The 22,349-nt window shown below is 39.5% G+C and overlaps 1 protein-coding gene across 2 annotated transcripts in view; it reads right to left on the bottom strand.

The window, feature by feature from the left end:
- Positions 1–22,349, bottom strand: part of DIAPH3 (diaphanous related formin 3) — a 484,732-nt gene that overhangs the window by 445,657 nt on the left and 16,726 nt on the right. Inside the window, exon 2 of one of the 2 annotated variants that reach the window (XM_078070282.1) lies at positions 12,505–12,537. The exons of the other annotated variant lie outside the window; for it this stretch is intronic. Coding sequence (XP_077926408.1) covers positions 12,505–12,537 — 33 coding nt within the window. The remainder of the gene's footprint in view (positions 1–12,504; positions 12,538–22,349) is intronic. 2 annotated transcript variants of the gene reach the window in all.

The following is a 22,349-nucleotide window of genomic DNA, read 5'->3' as shown; positions in this document are numbered from 1 at the left end:
ATCACTGCACACAGGTTATTCCCTTTTTATGTCCTTTCATAAGACTTATAAAAACATGTAATTTCTTTTATTTTGAGAAGGTTGACAGTCTCCTTCCCACTAAAATATAAGGGCCATGATAGACCAACCATCAATGGTCTTAGTCACTGTGGTAGCCAGTCTCTAAGACAGTCCCAAATAATCCTGCCTTGTATAACCAGTAGGATACTATGGCAATTATGGAGTTTCCAAGACTAGATCATAAAGACCTCACAGCTTTTTGTCTTGCTCCCTCTTGGGTCACTCAGTCTGGGGTATGCCGGCTGCCACCCAAGAAGACACTCAAGACCTAAGGGTAGGTCCACATGGCATGGAGCTGAGCTAAAGAAACTAAAGAGGCAGAGAAGCCTCTTGCCAACAGCCATGCCAGTGTGCCATCTTGGAAGCCCAGCTGAGCCTTCAGATGACTTATATAGCCAGAGGACTAACAGCTCCTCAGAGATTAAAGACTTTTATATACTCTAGCCAACATCTTCATTACAATCTCATGGGACTCCAAGCCAAAAACCACATACCTAAGCAACTACCAAATTCCTGCCCCCCAGAAGAAGTGCAAGGAACTAAACGTTTGCTGTTTTAAGTCACTAAGTTTTGGGGTAATTGTTAACATAGCAACAGGTAACTGTTAAAGTCACTGCTGTACGTTCAGCCTATAGCACAGAATCTAGCAGAAAGCTAACGATCCATTAACACGTGAAGGTACAAGTGAATGAGCAATTACTGTATAAAATACATAAGATACAGTACTGTCCCTGAAGAGGCTCACCACTTGAAGGAAAAACAAAAGCTACTGAAGGTAAAATACACAGATGCCCCCAAGAAAAATCATAAGCCAAGTAAATTAGCAACAGATAGTTATAAGTGATTCTAGGGTGAGGGAACCTCAAAAGAGGCTTGGAAAGAGGATACATCAGGGAACCCTATGAGGCTGACGGGAGAATTATGGAGGACACACGTTGACAGCCCAAAGACATGTTTGCCTGTTTCCATGGTCCTTACTAAAATGGTGGGGACATCAGTATTACTAAGATCGAACACTGTCAGTGAGAAATTGGCTGCTCATCGTTGCAGGTGTGAAGAGCTAACCATCCCAGTCTGAGGCCACAATCCTAGCACTCAGTAACAATTCCCACCAAGCCACCCACTATTGCACTCGAACTTTAATAGCCTCAGTGTTAGAAATGGCCCTTCCTGGCCTTAAACTTAGATTTTAGTGAAGTTATAAGACGTTCTTTAGCCAGAGGTTTTGACAAAGTTTACCATCACCCCCCAGAAATGTACCTACCTACAGTAATTTATTCATTTAAATTTCATAAGGTATCTTATTAAATGATAAGCATACTCACTAGATTAAAATTCCTTGAAAATAAATTACAATATGCAGTCTGTCTTCTACAGCCAACTGTCACAGGGCAGCCAGTGAAGATGCCCACATAGGAAAGACCAGAGGCCCCCAACAACTATCAGCACCAACTTCCCAGTCAGGCATGAACACCCTATAAATGAATCCTCCAGCCCCATGAAGGCTTCACAGGACTGCAGCCTGAGTCAACGTCGTGCTTAGAATCTCATTAAAGACGTCAAACCAGCACTATCCCGCTATGCTGCTTCCAAATTTTAGACCCAAGAAACTGAAATGTTATTGTTTTAACCCACTCAGCTTTAGGATAATTATATAAACAGAAGACTAATACAGAGCTCCTCATAGAATACTTTTAAATGCCTAAAATAGATATAATTACAACAAAAACAGTGTTATGAAAATATTTTAAAATTTTATGGTAATAGGTCTTCATGAACTCATTATATAACATGCGGTAATAGGAAATCTAATTTCAACATAGTGTTGAACACAAACCACCTTTTGAAGTATCTCCAATAACTAACGTGCTTTGAACATATCTGTTTTCTGTGGTAACCAAGTCACAGGTCAAATCCTACTGTGTGTGTATGTGTGTGTTTGGAATTTGTTTTCACCTATATTCATAATTTAAAAAAAAAACTAAGTTTTACTTAAAGATTAATGAAAATAAAGATTTAATCTTTTTTCCGTTCAAGTTCAAAGACACCATGAATTTTACTACCAAACCCCTGGTGGTCCGTGGCCTGCAGTTTAAGAACCCCCCGGTAGGTCTAGAATAACAGAAAAGAGGGGTTGAAAGGTAAACAACTCAAGTTCTAATGCCTTTCACGCATTAGTGGCAGAAACTACATACAAGACCTCAAGTTGAGACCAACCAGGAGAACTGCACCAGAAATGCTCAAAAAGAGCTGGAAGCTTTTGAAGGAAGAAGCCAACAGGAATGTAAAGCCTTCAAAGAACATCTAGGTTTCAATTAGAGCAAGAAGGAAAACAAACATTCAAAGACAGGCTTTGACTGCCAATGGGCAAAGTAGGAAGGCTTGAGAAGACTGGAGGAGTTGGGAGAGGAATGTCCGAGAAAAAGAATAAATGGACCTGGATAGGGATAGAAGCATCTAGGTGCAGATATGGATTGACTAGGACTTCTGATGTTGACTTAGATCAACAGAAAAGTCGTTTGAATTGTAGTGACTAATGAAAACAAATATGGAAACAAATCATGAAACCATATAGACCGACTCTTCTTAAATCATCTTCTCTCTGTCCCGACTGCCACTGTCCTACCTCGGGACACTTGGACAACAGCCACAGCCTCCTCGCTTGCCTCTAGGTCTGCTCTGTCCCTCTACCCCCAATCACTCTCTGAGCTACTCTCTATACGGACATCATTTTGATCTTCCTGAAATGCAAATCCAATCCCTGTCCCTCACTCCAATGCTTAAAACATTTCAATCTTTACATCCCCATTACTCAGAGAAGGACATTCCAATCTTACCATGGCTCAACAAGGTCCAGCTTAATCTGAACTGCACCTTCTCTCCAATCTCTTCACCACTCCACCCCGCTTACACTGTAGGATCCAGATGTAATGAAAATGCCAGAGTCTCTTAAATGTGCATGTTGTTCCTTGTGCCTAAAACCTATCCACAACCACAACTCCTATCCCATCCCCTTAATCTGGCTCAGTTCAACTCCATCTTCAGCTCTCAGTTAACTACATCTTAAGTAGGAGCCTTCCTGACTCAAGACTAAGCAAGATGCCCACAAGTCTGGTGTCTGCCATTACATAGTACAAACACTATTCTGAAACTACCTCTATCATATGTTTACTCAACCAGGGTGTAAGTCCTAGAGAAGAGGAATTATTTTATTCACTACTGGACCTACTCCTGGAACTTAGCATTGTCCAAAGCATATAGTGGGTGTTCTATTCATTTTTGGTAAGTGAATAATAAATAGCTCCCTATCTTCCATGTCTGGGATACAAGCCATCGCTTCTTGCTTTGCTAATTCCTTCCCAAAAGTATCAGGAAGAACTCCAAGTGTCATGCCTTTTATATATTAAGAATAACCTAGACTCTTACCAACACTGATCCATTGAATATTAGTCCCCTAGACTGAGAACAACCTTGAGTTCTGTAATGCAACATCAGGTGGGAAGAAAAATATCCACTCAAAGGAAAAGACAATCACTTAAAAAGAATATTCAAAACAACCCCAAAGTTATACCTACTCACATCTTTAAGTATAATTCTAATTTCTTGTGTGAAAATATTAACACTATATACATAAAAGGAAATATAAATTAGCTCTGTAAATATTATACTTTTTAGAAGACATAAATGAGGGCGCCTGGGTGGCTCAGTTGGTTAAGCGACTGCCTTCGGCTCAGGTCATGATCCTGGAGTCCCAGGATCGAGTCCCGCATCGGGCTCTCTGCTCGGCAGGGAGTCTGCTTCTCCCTCTGACCCTCCTCCTCTCATGCTCTCTCTCTCTCTCTCTCATTCTCTCTCTCAAATAAATAAATAAAAAATCTTTAAAAAAAAAAAAAAAAAAGAAGACATAAACGAGTAATACCCATAAACAAAAGTCCCCCGAAAACATCAACAATTGCTTTCTACTTGCCAACCCAACATTTCCATTAGGAATCCATTCAGTTAGTATCCAGTAAATAAAATTAGAGTAAAAAATTACTACAACTCCTGCCAGCTTAGATTCCAACTTGTCCTTCAGAAGTAGCTGAAAGGTCACCTTCTCTACCAAGTCTTCTCCCAACATCAAAATTGACCTTACCACTTCCAATGAACCCTATATACAGAGCAATGGGCCTAGGACAGTATTAGTATATATCTATACAACTGTAAATTGTATACATCTGCTTCCCCACTGTTCCCAGATGCAGAGGCAGTCATATCTATCTTTGTATTCCTATAGGAGTACTAACTATTCAAATGCTTAATGAATGAAGGGATAAAAGGATGAATAAACAAATCTGCACACCCCACTACATCTTAGTATATTCAACTCTGAGAGCTCTTGATCTTATTCCCAAGTTTCTACTGATTTGAGTAGGATCTCTCTAAACTATCCCATAAATATTTAAAGATTCTAAGACAGTACTTAAGTGTTACTACTGAAAACCTAAGTACAGGAAGCTCTAATTAACTCATATTAATGGGCTCAGAAAGGCTCACCTGACTTAGTGAATAATTTAAGCTTATAGAACTTATTTGATGTATTTTACCACGTACATTCAGTTGTCCCAGTCCATGCTGGTTTATCTACTTTACACAGAAGAGTTTCTTTTGAATATATCATTTCAAAGAAAAACTGGAAAATATCACTCTATTATTATTCATGGTTTTTAAACTTACCAAGGAAATAGAAGTTCATAAAAAGTTTTATGTCCTATTAGGCCAATAAGAAAATAATTTAAGTAATTCTTTTAAATTAAGTTTTTAAAGCTGATGATTTATGTTCTATTAACTGACTTGCAAGTGAGGCACATAATCAGATAAAATGATTATTTACTTTCATAAGTACAATGTCCAATTTAGCATATATCCCACAAGGGAGGTCACATCTAGGTAGGTCCAAGAATAGCCTGCGGGTAGACAAAATGCAGTCTTGTCAAGCATATTCCTCTGGACAACTCATCTTCGAGCAAACCAGTCTCACAAAACACACTCAAGAACATGCTGGAGTCGTCTGGTAGCATTTACATCAAGTTAGTCACAAGGCCCACTGAGAACAGTGAAAACTTCTCAAAGCACTCATCAGAACCCACACCCAGGTGATAATCTTCAATGGTTCTAAGACCACATTCCTGGTGGGGAAATTTGAGGGGAACCAGGAAAGCCCGCAGTTATATCTGGGAGCAAATTGCCATTGCTAGATCTGTGAAGTGGCTTCCATACAGAGTTCTTCCATGTCCTTCACAATTAAAGGGGAAAAAAAAAAAAAGACGCTTATTCTTTACCTGTTGACATCTCTCAGTCACACACATCACTAGTCCTTCGGGATAAAGGTTTCTCAGTTTTATTTACTGGAAATACTAAAAATAACTCATTTCTAATCATAGAAAAGTTCTCAGAATATGTTTTTACAATTATAATTCTCAGAATTAAGATCAATGACTAGGATACAATTTTTCCTTATCAATTTAAAGGCCAGAAGTCTCACAGAAATGGCTTCAGGGGGAAAAGCAGTCTGGAATCAGTCTGCCATGGTTTTTTCTCACAGCCCCCATGACATTGAACAAATTATTAAATCTCTCTTGCCTCAGTTTCTCCATCTTTCAAAATGGGAATGATTTTCACAACAAGCTTCTAAGGGGTATTAAGTATTTATAAAGCTAACATTTAGAACACTACTCAGCACATAACAATTACAGGGTCTTTATGTTGACTAAGAAATGCCTTAGTTAGAGAGGCAGGGTCCTACCATAAAGGCCTTAAAGGCCATATTAAAGAGTGCAGGCTTGACTTATAGATAACTGGTGCACCTAAGCAGTTTCAAATGAGGTGAAATATGGTCAGATATATAATTTAGATGGGTCAGCCTGCTGTGCAGGAAGTTGGCTTTTTAGGGAACAGAAAGTTGCTTGAGAATCTGGACAAGAGATAGGAAGCCTTGTGCTCTGATAGAAGGAACTGAGAAAAGGAAATAGATTCAAGAAATCATCAAGAAGCTACCTTCTAAGAGAATATAGGAACAGAAACAAGCTTAAGAGGAAAGAAAGTCAGAGGTTTCATTTGGGGCATGTAGTTTCAAGTATGGATGAGACATCCATATGAAGGTATTCAGTAGGACAATGCAGTAATAGGTCTCAACTTAAAGGTCATAGACAAAGACATGGACTAAGGTGATAACCCCAAGCCAGTACTAAATACAGAGGAGAGCAGTGGCTGCAGGAAAGAAACCTGATAAATAATAGTTTAAGATCGGCAAAGGAGGAGCGCCTGGGTGGCTCAGTCGGTTAAGCATCTGCCTTTGGCTCAGGTCTTGATCTCAGGGTCCTGGGATCGAGTCCCACGTCGGGACTTGTGGCTCAGCAGGGAAGTCTGCTTCTCCCTCTACCCACCCCCTCCTCATGCTCGTTCTAATAAAATCTTTAAAAGGAAAAAAAGATAGGCAAAGGAAAACCACACAAAATAGAAAAGGTCACAGGGACACAAAAATCAATAAAGTTTGTGTCCCACAAGCCAAGAAGTATTTGTTCAAAGAGGAAGGCAGTAACTATATCAAGTGTAGCCAATAAATCTAGTAAATTTCCAAAGACTACAACTTCATGACTATTACTGGGGATAAAAGTAGTCATTTCATAATGATGAAAGATTTACTGCAATCCATTAAAATATATGGAGCAAAACAGATAGAACTGAAGAGAGAAAAATCCAAAATTATAGTTGGAAACTTCCCACTGCTCTCTCAATAACTGTTAGAACAAGTGAAAAGAAAAATCCAGAATATATGAATAACACTGTCAACCAACAGGATTTATAGACCAATTCTAAAACAAGCAGAATGCACATGTAACATTCACAAAGATAGACCACATTCTGGGACAGAGAGCAAGACTCAAAACTAAAAATGATTGAAGTCACACAAACTATGGTCCCTGGCCACAAGAGAATTAAGTTTTAAGTCAGTAACAGAAAGATCAGGAAAAGCCCCAAATATTTAAAAGTTAAACAGACCTAAATAACCAATGAGTTAAAGAAGAAATCAACAGGAAATTAGAAGATATTTTGAGGATTCAGAAATGATACAGCTAAAGTAGCTCTCAGAGGAAAATTTATAATTTTTTTTTATATTAGGAAGCAAATGCCTCAAATTATGCACATTTCTACCTTAAGAAACCATAAAAAGATTAAGGCAAAAGGAAAAATAAAAACAAAATTGTCATCCAGAAATTAATGAAACCTAAAGCTGGTTCTCTGAAAAGATCAATAAATTTGACAAATCTCTACCCAGACTAATCAGTGGGGAAAAAGAAGTTATTTATCAGGATGAGAAAGGGAGAAATCATTACAGATCCTACATTTAAATGGAACAGGAAAGATCACAAACTGCCAATTCAAAAATACAGATATGAAAAAATTCCTTGAAAGCCCAAGGCCCACTCAAGAATAATTTGAATGGCCCTGTATCTTGTGATAGACATTACAAGAGAGGAATGGCAAATAAGCACAATAAAAGATACTCAACATTAGTATTTAGGAGAAACAGTTTGTCAGTTTCTTATAGTCATGGTTACCACTTGATTCCCCTTCCAAAATGAAAACAGGTCCACAAGAACTGTACTCAAATGTTTGCAGCTTTATCAATCCCCAAAAACTGGAAACCCAAACTAGTGAATATATAAACTAGTATTACCAAACAATTGAATATTACTCAGTAATAAAAAGAACAAATTTCTGATACACCCATAGCACTAGAGGGGTCTCAAAAGCATTATGCTAAGTAAAAGAAGCCAGACACAAAGGCAACATACTAAGGGATTCCATTTATATGAAATCCTAGAAACTGAACTGTGTAGTTCAGAAAGCAGATTCATGATTCCCAAGAACCAAGATGGCGGGGGGCACAGAGGGACTCTTTTGGGGTGATGGAAAGCTTTTATATCATAATCCTCATGTATGCATGATTGTATACATTTGTCAAAATGCATCAGATTATACCCATAAGATTGGCCCATTATGTTGTAAGTAAATGCTTCCTCAAAAAAAAAAAAAAAAACAACGCATGTTCCTACCTATACCACGAGTATGGTAAATGCATAGTTCTCCAAGCATTTCGGCAGTAGTTCTCCCTTAAAAACCTCCATCACCAGGGATACCAAGTCTCCAGAGAGAGAGGAGTCCTGCACAGTCACACTGCTAGTAATCGGCAGAGTCAGCACCTGAACCCCGATTTCCCCTTTCAGCTACATGTCATAAAGTGAAGAGCAGACACTCGGAGAGACCGGAGGACGTCCTCTGGTTGCTGTCTGTTTTCAAGTTCTACTTGTGAGCCACGTGTGGGACAAGAAATCAATGTAGTGGATTCGATCCACACCCACAACTTTTTTTTAATGGAAGGAAAAAGAGTGGAAAAGATCAGAGTTCACTAGGCTCAGAAACATGAAAGTGTCATACATAAAACTGTTTCAACTGCAGGGGAATTTATATGTGTACATGTGCTGGGCTACAAAAGGGTACTTCTTATTGTAGGTTCCAGCCAAGAAAATTTGAAAATCATTGCTGCAGGTCACACCAGAGATTACGACAGTAATACTGGCTGCAGGAGGGATAAAAGAGACAATCAGTACAAGCCCAACACTTGAGACAAATGGTTGGGAGGGACGGTAAGCAAGTCAAAATGACTTCTAGTCAAAACGCAAAAACACTGTGGACACACTGATGGAGGATTTAGCACTGTGTCATCCACATTCAATTTCTTGCTGTTTACCTTTCCAATCCCAGCTCCCTTCACTGCCCCGTCTCAATCTTTTTGTCTCTACAAGGAAAGCGCTCTTTTTAACCCAGGCATAGGCAATGGATGGTTGTAAACTAAATGACTTTTTCACCTTGGATTGCACTTTATACATCATGAATGCTCAGATATTTGTAGAACAAACACGGTTTCAAGTATATGAACTCTGACCAGGGATCTGAACACTACAGCAATACTTCCTTCCTGCAACTGGACAGTGTCGGTGAAATCCTGACTAACTCAAGAAATAACCTTGAAATGTGAAGTATTTTTGTAGGCCTTCAACAAAGCAACTTAAATGGGGTTTTTAACATTAATGCTTCCCAGAATGTTTCAACTTAATGTTTCTAAAATACTCTTATTCAAAGATGTGACTACAGCTGACACCATTTTATGCACCTTCTCTCAAGTTCTACCCAAAACATGCTATTCTCACATTAAAAAGTTCTAAATTGGAGTGCCTGGGTGGTTCAGTCGGTTAAACATCTGCCTTCGTCTCAAGTCATGATCCCACCTCTGCTTGCCGCTCCCCCTGCTTGTGCTCTCCCCGTCTCGGTCAAATAAAATCTTAAAAAAAAGTTCTAAATCAAAAGTACACATGCAACATATATGTTGTGGGGTGGCCAACTTTAATGAGAAAACACATTGCCAGCACACATCAAAGCATCCATGGCAAATGCTCCCCTGAGCTCTAACTCACCAGAAACAGTTAAACAGAGGCCCCAAGATAACCAGCTACCCTTTCCTCCCTCCCTCCATGTTCTGCACTGGTCTGTGAGCATAATAAGGCTCAACTACAAATGCATCACATCACCCTACTGTCTATACGTTGGGAAATATTTTTAAAAGGGGTTAAAAAGGGACAGAAATGAATGCAGCAGTTCAACACACTTCAGCCTACGTGAAACTCAAAACTTTATGACGAAAGTAGAGACGGTATAATTAGTCCGGCTCTACAAGTGATCAAATTGATTGATTTGCCAAGGTCAAAGAGCTAAGAGGTGAAGTTCTGTCTTTCAACAAGAGTTTTCTGATTCCTAATCTAATGCTCTTTCCACACTGCATCAATGAGTAAGATTTGCTTTTCAGCGTGTCTTCAAGATAGTCAGGCTTCTTCTCTAAGCTCCACAACAATGTATCCAGCCGCCTGAACTAGATGCCTGCTTGATCCTTCCCTGGACTTAAGCACTGGCCTACTCAAGAGCCAGGCTAAAGCACAAGAGCAGAAGCGAACATCAAGAGCTGGGGAGACAGTAGTTCAGTCAGCTGGTCAAGGGGAAAAAGGCCAAGAAGGAATCTAGAAGAAAGAGTCATGTGTACATCGAAGATAAAGGCAGGGGCAAGGCAACCATCAGTGATCCAGGCAGGTGGTCAGAAAGTCTGACAGCAAGCTCTTGTCAAAGGTTTTTTGTTTTTTGTTTTGTTGTTAATGCTTCTTTACCCTATGCAAAGGCAAGGGTCCATCTCTGGAAAGCCTAACCAGGACCAAGCCATCCCCAGGTCCAAGGAAACCACAGTACTAGGCAAGTAATCAAAAACAGGGATTCATTCTTTTATTCCCTCAATGAGAAACTAGTGAAAATGCTTACCATGTACCAGACAATATACCTGGAAGTAATTAACACATTGTCTCTTCCTTGATGTTTAAACTGGTGAGAAGTTCACAGAGTGATATACTGCTTTAATAAAAATACCACACAAGGCACTCTGGTAACTTCCCAAAAGTTCTGACCTTCCCAAGCCCGATTACAAGTATGAGGGGAGAGCAGGAATGGAGGCAGAAAGGAGAGAGAAGACTATAGTCTTCACTGAGGAGGAGCCTATTTATTAATGTAAGATCAGAGCAAGATGGCTTCCAGAATGATCTGCAAAAGCTACTCTTGAAAAGAAACAGGCCTATTTCTAGAACTTAGGGTAGAGGCTATGGGTTGGCAATGTGCAAGGCCAGTCATACCGAGGGTAAGAGCAGCAGCTCAATGAAAAAAGGAAAAAATGTATGGTGCCCATAAAATATGAACAAACCTCACATGTCCTAGAATAGTATTCAGCAATAGAAAGGAACAAAGTAGTGATCAAGCTACAACACGGATAAACCTTGAAAACATTATGCAAAGTGGTCTTTTGTGACTGAATTCTTTCATTTATCATGACTCCATTCATAGGAAATGTCCAAGAGTGGCAATCTGCAGACCAAGTAGCCTGGCCATTGCTGAGCGCTGCCAGAGTTGGGCGTGAGTGGGGAGTGACTGCTTTTAAGTAGGAGGTTTCTCTTCGGGTGATGGAAATGTTCTAAAACAGGTTGTGGTGATGGCTGTATAGCTCTGAATAAAACCATTCAAATGTACACTATACATGGATGAACTATAGGCTATATGAACTATATTTTAATAACACTATTACAGATCTACCATTGTATATTCTCATGGATGTTCAAACAAAAAAAATTGCAGATCGTTTTATTGCAGTCATAAGCAGCCATTTGAAGGCTAAGTCAGCACAGTAAGCATATGGGCTCGGAACTTTGTGGAACAAGAGTGAAGCCACGGCTGCACCACTGGCCAGCTGCACATAGCTGGGCAAACGGCTTACTGAACCTAGCTGACCCTCGGAGCAACTGAGTGCTAAGACGAGGACAACATCTGCCTTGCAGGGTAAGAAATGACATGTCCTGTGTAAGCACTCCATATCGCTACAGCTTCCTAAATACTATTACATGAAAAACGTTATCCAGAAAAGCTTACATCAATCTTCTTAGATATTATCCAGAGGAACAAAACTGAACATTCTAATTGAATTTCTTCAGTCCTGCATGTCAAGATCTACATCTCATTCAGCTTCACATGTCCACCTTATCCAAGTACCCAAGATGGTACTTTGGATAACAGGGGTGCTAAACATTTTTTTGAGTGCTTACTATGTTCTAGGCACTCTGTTTCATATTAAAGGTAAATTCTAATTCAAAACCAGGTCAACAGGGCACTGTGCTTGGTCCTATCACGTTTTTTTATTATTATTGTTAATTTGGGCCTTGCTGTTATTATCCTTTATCATTAGCCAAAAGTTACACTCAATCTATTTTTCAAAAACATGTACTTGAATATACAAGAATCTGTAATGGTGATATAAAGTGTTACTTATAAGCAAGCCTATTATCAACAGACAAAATAGGAAGGAATGCTTGGTTGTGTTTTTGAGCAGTATTTTTTTTTAAAAAATACATGCATGAGATTTTAGTCTGGTTTACTTTAATTCGCAACTACATATTTCAAAAAAGCTGAATGTCTTTAGCTATTTTTTTTTTTTACCTCCTTCTGAAGTGTGCAATTCATCCCCCAAAGAATGAGAGCTGATTTGAATGATTCAAAGTTGACTAACAATTTGTAATTAAATTTTTTTAATTAAGATATCAACTAGTTCCTTTTACTATTTAAAAGCAAAAAATGTCACGTATTTTTTTTTTTTTTTTTTACCAGTTCTGCCTCTATTTTAGCACTATAAAAAAAAAAAAGCACATTTCCAAACCATGCAGGTTTTTAAGCAGTTTCAAAGGTGTTAGCATAGCACGCCATCCACATTACATGGTTAGTTAAGATTCACAACAAAAGAAATGTTGAGCATAACCTTACCATATCATCCGTCAGGGTCCTAATATTTAAATGCTGCAAATGAAAGAAACCAATCACATCAGTACTTTATAACAGCTTTTTTTTAGTTAATAGAATACATTTAAAAATTCTACAGTGCTAAGTTGAACGTAATTAAATTCCTGACAGTCTAATAAAAATGAATTATACATTGTTTTAATCACCTTCTCAAGAAGATGGACAAAAGGTACTCTGAATGTGTAGTTTCAAACATTTCCCAAGATTTCTTGGACTTGCAAACCTGACAAACTAGAAACCTGTGCTACAATAAATATGTTCCCGATTAACAATATTAGTTACCATTAAGTATATGGACTTAGGACACAATGGATATGGAGATTTAAAATGTGAAAAAAAATCTGAACCATAGGACAGTGAAACTTTAAATCTACAATTAGCATGCAGCATAGTAGATAATGAAGTACTTTGCTGGCTTAATTAACTTAAACAATTCTAGTAACGAAGAGAGTACTGGAATGACTATTTGCATCTTTAACATCAGTCTGATTTATCACCAGTGGTGACAGTAGACACTTTTCAATTTCATTGCTAGCTTCTTTGAGAACGCTTTTGATTTCCCTGCTAGACAAACATAAGGCCACTTCAAAAAGTGAATAAATTAGTTTCTTACAAAGTGGTGTTCAAAAGAAAAAGCATTTAGGGGGAAAAAGAAGGCCAGAAATCTAAGTTTTATAAATCCTGGAGTCAGGCAAGAGTTTGTATTCAAGGAGCTGGAATCAATTTCCAATGCTCCCTTGTCTTATTCAGTAGCATTAGACCGTTTAAAAGGGCAGAAAAAGGGTCAAGTGCATTCCTAAATAGACCTGATTTTAGAAGTATAAAAGAACATGTGTCAGCATTCATCATATAACAGCCTGAGTGGCACTAACTTCAACACGGACGGAATGAAATTTTTCATGTTTGTATACTGGAATACACCTTTATTAATGCTCATCAATCTATCTCAGTGATGATCCAGATTAAAAAATTGTACAAAGCAAATCACTATCCCAGATTCTCTTGTTCTTTGACCAAGACATTCCTTCCTCTAGGGCAAGGAATACAGTAACTAGAGGGGCCCAGAATGAGCTTTGTGTATAACCAAAGCTGAATAACTGACCACACTTAAGCCACACCACTAGGTTCTAGCCTAAACACTGTTAAATTGGGAACAAAGAAGGGACAGTACTGAACTAACAGAACTAGTATTTAATTCTGGGCTAGAAGTGGTCTTCAATATTACCTTCAGCCCTTGAAAAGAACAAGCACAGAAGTCCTTACAGGTGGGTAAACTCCTGGGCAGAACGGTTAAGATTTCTGAATACTTAGGGCCACAGTCACCTCCCAGAGGCCATTACTAGAATTAAATGCCAGCAAAGGGCTCGCAATTTCACAGAAAAAGGAGTAGAAAGACTGTGTGGGTAGAAAGCAGTAGAAAGACCCCTCCTAACTGCCCACTGTTATGTACCAATTTCCTGCCAACAGAGATCTCCAGCCCATTGCACATGGTGAACTCATCTCTACAGCCAGAGATACCGCCCCAATCACAACAGGCATCACACCTGAAAGGGGTCGTTCCGCATTCCTCTCACAAGACTAGGAATAGAGCCAACTACCAACACAAGGGCATTCTAGGTGGCCTGATCTTGAAAAGTAAGGCCAAAGACAAAGGATCCGGCTGGAATCCCATTTAGGAAAGTACGCCACGGTAAAAAGAAAACACCTTCTTCAATTAAATAGCCCCAAATACCAGTTTGAGTTGCCTGAGGAAAATGCCATAAAAGCAATGTCGAGAGAATGGAAAAACAATTTTAAAAGAAACCAGAGCAGAGCCCAAGCAAGATTCATGATTTAAAGACTGCATAAAAGGTACAGAAAATACAGTACCAGACAGGAAAAGTCGGGGGGAGGGGGGGTGGAAGTTACAGCATGCAAAATACAGAAGATGTAAATAGCCAGAAACTATTTTTTTTTTATAACTTTGAATGCCTAAAGCTGCACAGCCCTTTCAAGTTAGAGTTGGACTCATAACTCAGAATGTAACAGTCACCCGTATGTAGAAACAAGACATGTAAGTTTCTTTTTGTTGTTTTTGGTCATAAATTCTTTGGATCCTTAAACCAGCTCACTGAGAATCTAGCTTTAGTGGCGCCTGGGTGGCTCAGTCGGTTAAGTGTCTGCCTTCAGTTGGGGTCATGATCCCGGGGTCCTGGGATCGAGCCCGGCGTTGGGCTCCCGGCTCAGCAGGGAGTCAGCTTCTCCCCTGCTCCTGTGCTTGTGCTCTCGCTCTCATTCTCTTTCAAATAAAATCTTAAAAAAAAAAATCTAGCTTTTATAAAAGGACTCCATTTGTTCAATGCTTTCGTTGTTTTTTTTTTAAAAAACTATGTAGGCACATGCATATGCCCAGTTCTTAGCTATATTACAATCTTCTACAAAAAAAAAGAATATGTGACGAATTATGACAGAATTATAATACAGGGGTAAGAAAACTCAAAAGGATCCAAGTGAAGGAAGTTTAACAGTCAGAGAAAAGTAAGAAGCCAGTTCCTATTCCTTCTCTGGAAAGCACTCGCCTATCAATTCTCCCCACTACCCACACCACGATCCAGAGAAGCCAGTAGGGCAGGAAATGATGGCAAATTCAAGGACCCATGACAGGACCGCAGGTAGTGACCAACAGAGCAAACAGCTGGAAAACGAATCTAAAAATTTTGGTTCCTATATCAAAACAGTGAAGCCAGAATAAGTTTCACTTCAAGATTTAGCTTTCAAAAAAAAAAAAAAATTACATAGCTATTTGTTTACACACATGCAATCTGAGACTACTAAAGACCTGTCAGCATTTAAAAATTTAAGTAGGTCAAAGCATGAATAATTGCCCCTAAAAACTGAAATGTCCAATCCATCTACTTCAAACATGACCCAAAGAAAAAATACACTATTTTTTAAATGTACAGTTTTATCAAGTGGTACCCTTCTGTAGGATGTTTGCAAGCTAATATTAATTCAAGTTTTCTGTGAAGTGGACATTACATCAACATTTAGATCACAGACTTCTGAAAAGTCGAAGGGGTAGGGGGAGAGGAAATGATGGACATAAAACCCGGAGATAATTCTGCGGGGTTTCGGCCTTCTTGTAGTAAATATAAAACTACAAGGGTGACATCCTTAATTAGAAAAAGAAAAGAACTTTGTTATAAAAAGTTACTGCCTTTATACTGCTACTCGAGGTACTATTTATATGTCTGGTTAGCCAAGACACTTAAAAAATGTAGTTGTTCGTTTCATAGCTACGAGCAATGCTCTTTACTCTGGCTTCTGCTTGGGGGAAATAGGAACTGCACCCATCAATACAGCTCATGAGTAGCATTTGCTGAGACCCACACCAAGAAGGAAATGGAAACATTCAATGGAAGCAGATAGGACCACTTCAAAAATAACCTAATAGAAACTTTTAGGATTATATTTGTATCTCCACATACACAGAAATGGAAAGTATACAGTTCTAGACCTACGAAAACATTTATACCTAAATGTGATTTTGTGACCTTTAGTTACATTATCTGGTCTGTGATTGTATGGTGTTATAACACTTTATGGCGATGGGATAAATCAAACTGGCAGTAATTTCAAAAACAGTTCTGTACACAGAACAATTGGTAAATGGTTAAGGTGTGGTATTAAAGCACATTAGGGCTCCTTTCCTGAGCCAAAAAACTCACCTTTCTTCCTGTGTTCCTACGTTGCTCAATTTGCTAATTCTACTTTCTCCCTAAAAAGGAGCACCTCATATAGATAAGGAACAATGTTTTCTGCTAATGACAGTTCCTAGGATGGATGGTCAAGAGGATCACTCCGGAACTGAAAGACAAAAAGCCTTCATAGGTTTTTTTTTTTTTGGATCCTATGTTCTTTTGAAGAAAAGAATAAAAAGGTAGAAATACAGAACAGAGGTCTCTATATTCGCATTTAAGCAAGGCATCAAAACCTTTATTGAAGACCGTACATGCTGTCAAAAAAACAGATCTAGAGCTTCAGAGCACTGTAGGAAATGCTGTAAATATCAAGAGGTCCTTCCCCAACCAACTTAGTTTACAAGGAAATAAACAAGACCAAATAAACTATATAATACAAAGCAACATATAAACCGAAGGTCCACATACACTTAAAAAAAGATTCTAAGCTATAGCCCAAGACTTTTAGCCAATTTTATATTTCCTTTCATTGGTTAGCACATTGGAACCAGCAGGGAGCAAAGGATCTGTCCATTCATGTCATTAGTTACATGGCAGTCACCACCAGGTGTCAAGCTAGCAGGTCTGATCACTGTCAAAGCCAAATAACATTTAAAAAATAATTTTTAGCTGTTGCAATTTCATCAATTTACATCCTTTAAGTAGGTCATTATGAGGAGCCACTAACGAGGAAAACCTGTAAGATTAAAGCCTCTGAAGACACCTAGGACCCAAATTTCATCTCGGCCACCTGGTTTCACCTTGTTTGTGTGCACTAGGACACACCAAGATTTTCTCTGTGAGAGAAAGGACAAGGTCTCGGCTTCTCAAGATTCTGATTCAGTAGGTCTCAAGTGGGGCGTAGGCACCCACAGGTTCCAGGGGCCCTGAAGACATTGTGGCCACCAGCCCAGGACCCGTGAGAAACCCCGCTCTGCACTCCACCACCAGCTGTGAAACAGCCCCTCAGCCTGCACACATTCGAATCTCGTTAGGTGGCTCACTTGAAAACCGGTGTCCCTGAAACAAGCTAAATGAAGGGTACAGGTAGGAAGTACAAGCCGTTTTCAAAGAAGTGAGAAAGACTGAGCTGGTACAATTGGGACAGACACCAATTAGTATTGTTTTAAGAGAATTCAACACTCTCGGCTGGGGGGGGGTGAATTATTGCATCATTTATTCAAATGCTTAGTCTATCTCTAAAGGTACAACAATTCCACCTCATAAGCATAGGTTTAGTACTGAAGGATCAAAGCTTGCTCATTAGACCAAACTGGGCCATGACACTATTTGCTTGTCAAAAAAGCCCATAACGGACTGACAACAAAGTTACACCCAAAAGGAAGAACGGATCAATCTTCTTTTAATCATAAGATGTGGGTGAGGTTATGTTAAAGCACTGCTCAGACTGGTTTCCAATTCCAGATTCCTTTCCACCAAATAAGAACATGTACTTTATCCTAACAACATTTCTGGTCCACACACCTATTTGTTTTAATGTCAATGCCAATTGTAAAGATGGCAGGAATGTAAAGGAATATTGCTAATCATGACACTAGCCACACCTACAGAGCCGAAGGTTCATTTCCCACGCAACGACACAGCATACCTAGACGTGAAACTATTCAAGGGCTCCATATTTAACAGCTCAGAAGTGTCCAAAAATAATACTGAAGCTTTCATAGCACCAAGGATAAGAGTAGAGGTGGCTCTTTGATAACGTAAAGAAAAGCTTTTTAAGTTGACTGGCTCTTCATGTGGTCGTATTTTTAGCCCCAGGTGGAAACAAGTAAGGGACGTTAGGGACAGGTGAGAAGGAGTAAAAACTCTCCACCTTCTTTTAATCTGTTCATTTATTCAACACCAAACCCTGCCTACCTCAGAAAGATAAACACCTGGCCATTACCCCAGGCTTCTCTACTCTCACCCACCCCAGAATCCAACCTCCCTTCTCCAGAATTCCTTCTTTGGGAAAGGAGAGAGTCATCGAGAAATATTAGCTTTCAGGAAGAGACATCATTCAAGTATTCATAGAAGTGAAAAAATTAATTTCTAAGATAACTCAAGGTTTTCAAAAGGATCAAAAGGCAGCAACAGAACTGCTAGAAAACCACCGCCTCTCTAGAAAAACCAATTATCAAATTGTTACTTGGACCTCTCTCCTAGATGACATCACAGGAGCTGGGCCCCTAACAAGTCTTTTTATTCTAATAGAACTCCAGTGTTGTTTTTTTTTTTCCTTCAGTAAACCTCAACAGTGAGGTAAAATTAAAGGGAAAACAGAATGGCTAATTCTAGTAACAGTTTGAATACCTATTTTAATATGTCGTCCTCAGCCGTTCCAGTTCTTTCCACCTCTATTACCAGATCAAAAACTCCTCTGCAATGGGTCCAAGGAAAGGCAATTCAAATCTCTAAGCTGCTCTACAAGTAGATTTGGTTCTAGGTCACCAGAATCCAAGACCTTTACAGTCATCTGGAGAAGGCTGAAAAGTATTTAAAGTATTCATGGTAGGAAATGGTCCTAGGGCTTCCAGAATTACCTTGAAGCTTATCTAAACTACTGGGTTATTTCTGAGCGTGATTCAGCCTCCTAGAGGTCTGGTCCATGACACAAACGTAGACGGAATATTCCTGAAGCTAACACAGCACCATGCATCATTCTTTATCTGTTCAAGAAGGATTTTGTTTTTTTTACATTCTAACATCACCGTAAGGAAATTAAGTTTTGTTGAACCTTTTTAGAGAATGATTTGGTGAAATAAATTCTATGTTCACATTCTTTAACCTAGTAATTCTACTTCTAGAATTAGAAAATAAAACCAGAGGTTTACACACAAATATTTGTTACTATAGAGTTTATCTTAAATAGCTAGAGTTGTAATCAACCTAAAACTTCCCAGAATATGGGAATGATTAAATAACTATAGTCCTGGGGCGCCTGGGTGGCTCAGTTGGTTAAGCGACTGCCTTCGGCTCAGGTCATGATCCTGGAGTCCCAGGATTGAGTCCCGCATCGGGCTCCCTGCTGTCAGCAGGGAGTCTGCTTCTCCCTCTGACCCTCCCCCCTCATGCTCTCTATCTCATTCTCGCTCTCAAATAAATAAATAAAATCTTTAAAAAAAATAAAAATAAAAAAAATAACTATAGTCCTGCCATATGGACTATAATGACATAGGAAAATGCTTACAATTGTTACATGAAAAAAAAGTTGCATTTAAAATTGCATATGCGATATAACTCCAATTCCATTAATACACACTTATGCAAAAAAAAAAAGACAGGAACCATTTTTAATTTTACATATCCACATTGTGGAATTTGGAGCAATTTTTTTTCCCCACATTTTCCTGTATTTTCCCAGTTGTCTAGAATAGGCTTATTTTTATAATGAGAAAAGCTTTTTTACATTACTATGGATAATACTTTCCACACCAAGCAGAAAATATAGATAAGTTCCTTTTCAAATAATGTATGTAGTTAAAAAAAATCTAAAAAAATCTAATATTGTAAACACAGACTTTAATAGGCTAGGGTTTTTTAATGCATATTTTCAAATATGTCAGAATACATGAAGCACATTATTCACTGGTTTTGTAATTCATATATAAATTAACCAATTTCAAAAAGCTCCTTGGTTTTGTGAATTATTGATGTTGTCACCTGCTAGACTTAATTCCAAGAAAAATATACAAATCACTACATCACAAGCACAAATCCTTTTGACACAAATTCAATTTTTGTGGCAATAACATATTGACTTAGCTTTATTTTTCTATTTTATGACACTTATTAATGGCAGAGATAAAAGAAATCATTTTTTATTGTAAATGTAAACGATCTCATGCTATGTTGAGAATGTTAAGGTAAATACCACTCACCTGATAACTTTTTCATGCAAAGGAGGACATGGTACCAAAATAAAATAGGATTTAGGATTTTAAGCAAAAACCTAATCTCTTAATCTTGCTACTGCACAATCAGGCTGCCAACATGGGCCAGACAGTACATCAAAAACGAAGAGGACTCGGTCCCTGCCCTTAGGAGCTTAAAGCCAAAAGAGCAGCAAGACAATAACCACAATAAGAGACCGTGAAACCAGCACACATCAGAGGTGTTCAATGGTGACCAGAAGGCAAAGCAAGCTCTTCTTGCTAATTACATCTGCTTAAATACATGCTATTAACATGCAAACATTATAGCCATGATCGAAGACAAAAGTCAAATTAATCTTCAGCCATGATTCGGGTAAAACTTGTAACAGAAAATTTCCTCTTCAGGAACAGAATTGGAAGCGTAACAGAATTGGAAGGCCGGCAAGCAGCAAATGTTTATTAAACATTACTAGATTCTTGACAAGGAGTATACTGGTAAATAAAACAAGGACTCCTGTCCTAAAGGAACTTTCCTTCTCTTGGGGAAGTGACGGTAAACACCTTAAAGAAGTTAGAGGATGTTGGAAGGTGACGCTTGTTCTGCTGAAATGAACAGGAGCGGCGAGGGGGAGGGGAGGCTAGGAGGCCAGGCGGGAGCGTCTGCAGCTTGCAGTTTTCAACGTGGGGAGCTGGGGCCGGCAGAGGCCTGCCTGAGAGTGGCGTTGGAGCAGGGCTGAAAGCGGACTAAGGGGGAAGCTGTATGGACGAGGAAAGAAGCTCAGAGGAAAAACAGCCTCTGGAAAGGAGGTCTAGGGCGCCCAAGGACCAGGGAACCTGTGCTACAGCCAACACGCCGAAGTCAGAAGAGAGGGGCCTCAGCAGGTGGGCACCAGGCCGTGTTAAGGCCAAGGGCTTTTCTACTCCTCTAATGGAACAGTCACAAACACAAAAAGTACTAAAACACGCTATGAATAATCAACTCAACTAGGAAAACAACAGCTGAATCCGCACAGGATACCAGATGCCCCAGAAGGCACGAAAGCAACAGGGTTATTCTCAACCATTTCCTTCAGGGCTCTTTAAGGGGCTTGTTGGCCCACGTTGCCGGGCGTTATTTACTAAGTATTAGAAATACTCTCAAAACACTGTAAAGCCCACAAAGGCAGTTTTTGGACCAACTCAGCTAGTTCTATTACATTAACAAAACTTTAATATAGAATTAGGGGATGGGGGTAGGGGGGTAGTCGAAGGAATAGCCAAGCATGTTTGGAGAAAGGAAAGTTAGAAAATTTAATTACAGCAGTTTAATTACAACCTAATCTCTCAGATCCCACCGGAGTCTGAGCCCCAGCCCTAGGGGGTCCTCCCACAGGGGGTCCACAAATGGCCGAATTCCCACAGATATCTGAGCCCCGCCACAGGGTCTCTCTCAGACAGCATCCCCTCTTTGCCCTTTCTCCTCCAACATTTTTGTAAGCAATTCCCCTGTTAAATTGACTAACCAATGTTTCAATTTCCTGCCTGGGCTCTGACTGAGACGCTGTCCTAGTCCCTTCCTTCTCCATACCTGTGCTCTGGCTGTTTCTGTTACCCTGTACGTTCACCTACTCACCTTCAAACACTGCCTGCTTCAGGAAGGTTCTCTAACTTTCCCACAAGCACGCCTCTCCTATGACTCTTATATACTGCCCTGCATTACCCAGCAGGAGGCTAACAGCCTGGGTTCTAGAAGCTAACTCACCTAGATTGGAATCCAGCTCAGATACTGATCAGCTGTGTGACCCTGGGCACTTAAACTCTCTGAGCTTCAGTTTCTCCCGGTACCAGGAGAGTAGGAAGTGTCTGTCCTCATAGGCCTGTCTGGAGCCTTAGTTGAAAAAGCCACATCAAGTCCCCTTCCTTCCCGCTAACATCCCCACCAGTATCACCTTGGTTCAGGTGACCATCATTCTCCTCAAGGCCACATCCACCAGTCTCCTCCCACTGGGCACTGAAATCATCCTCTAATCCACTTAAATCCATTTGTTATTGATGTAAATGTGTGCAGGTCCCCTCCCCAAAGTGGGTGTGGGCTCCTGAGAGCAGGATTTTTGTCATGGTCATTTTGCCAGCTGTGCTACTTGCTGGGCTTCAGTTATACTGGACCATTCTCTACACAGCTGCTGAGGCCTCTCACGTGTTGCCATTTTTCTTTGGGGCTGAGAACTCAAGCAGT

Source organism: Halichoerus grypus, chromosome 4 (assembly GCF_964656455.1).
Source record: "Halichoerus grypus chromosome 4, mHalGry1.hap1.1, whole genome shotgun sequence".
NCBI lineage: Eukaryota > Metazoa > Chordata > Mammalia > Carnivora > Phocidae > Halichoerus > Halichoerus grypus.
Note: the sequence above shows the minus strand (reverse complement) of the source record. Positions and strands in the feature narration are given on the sequence as shown.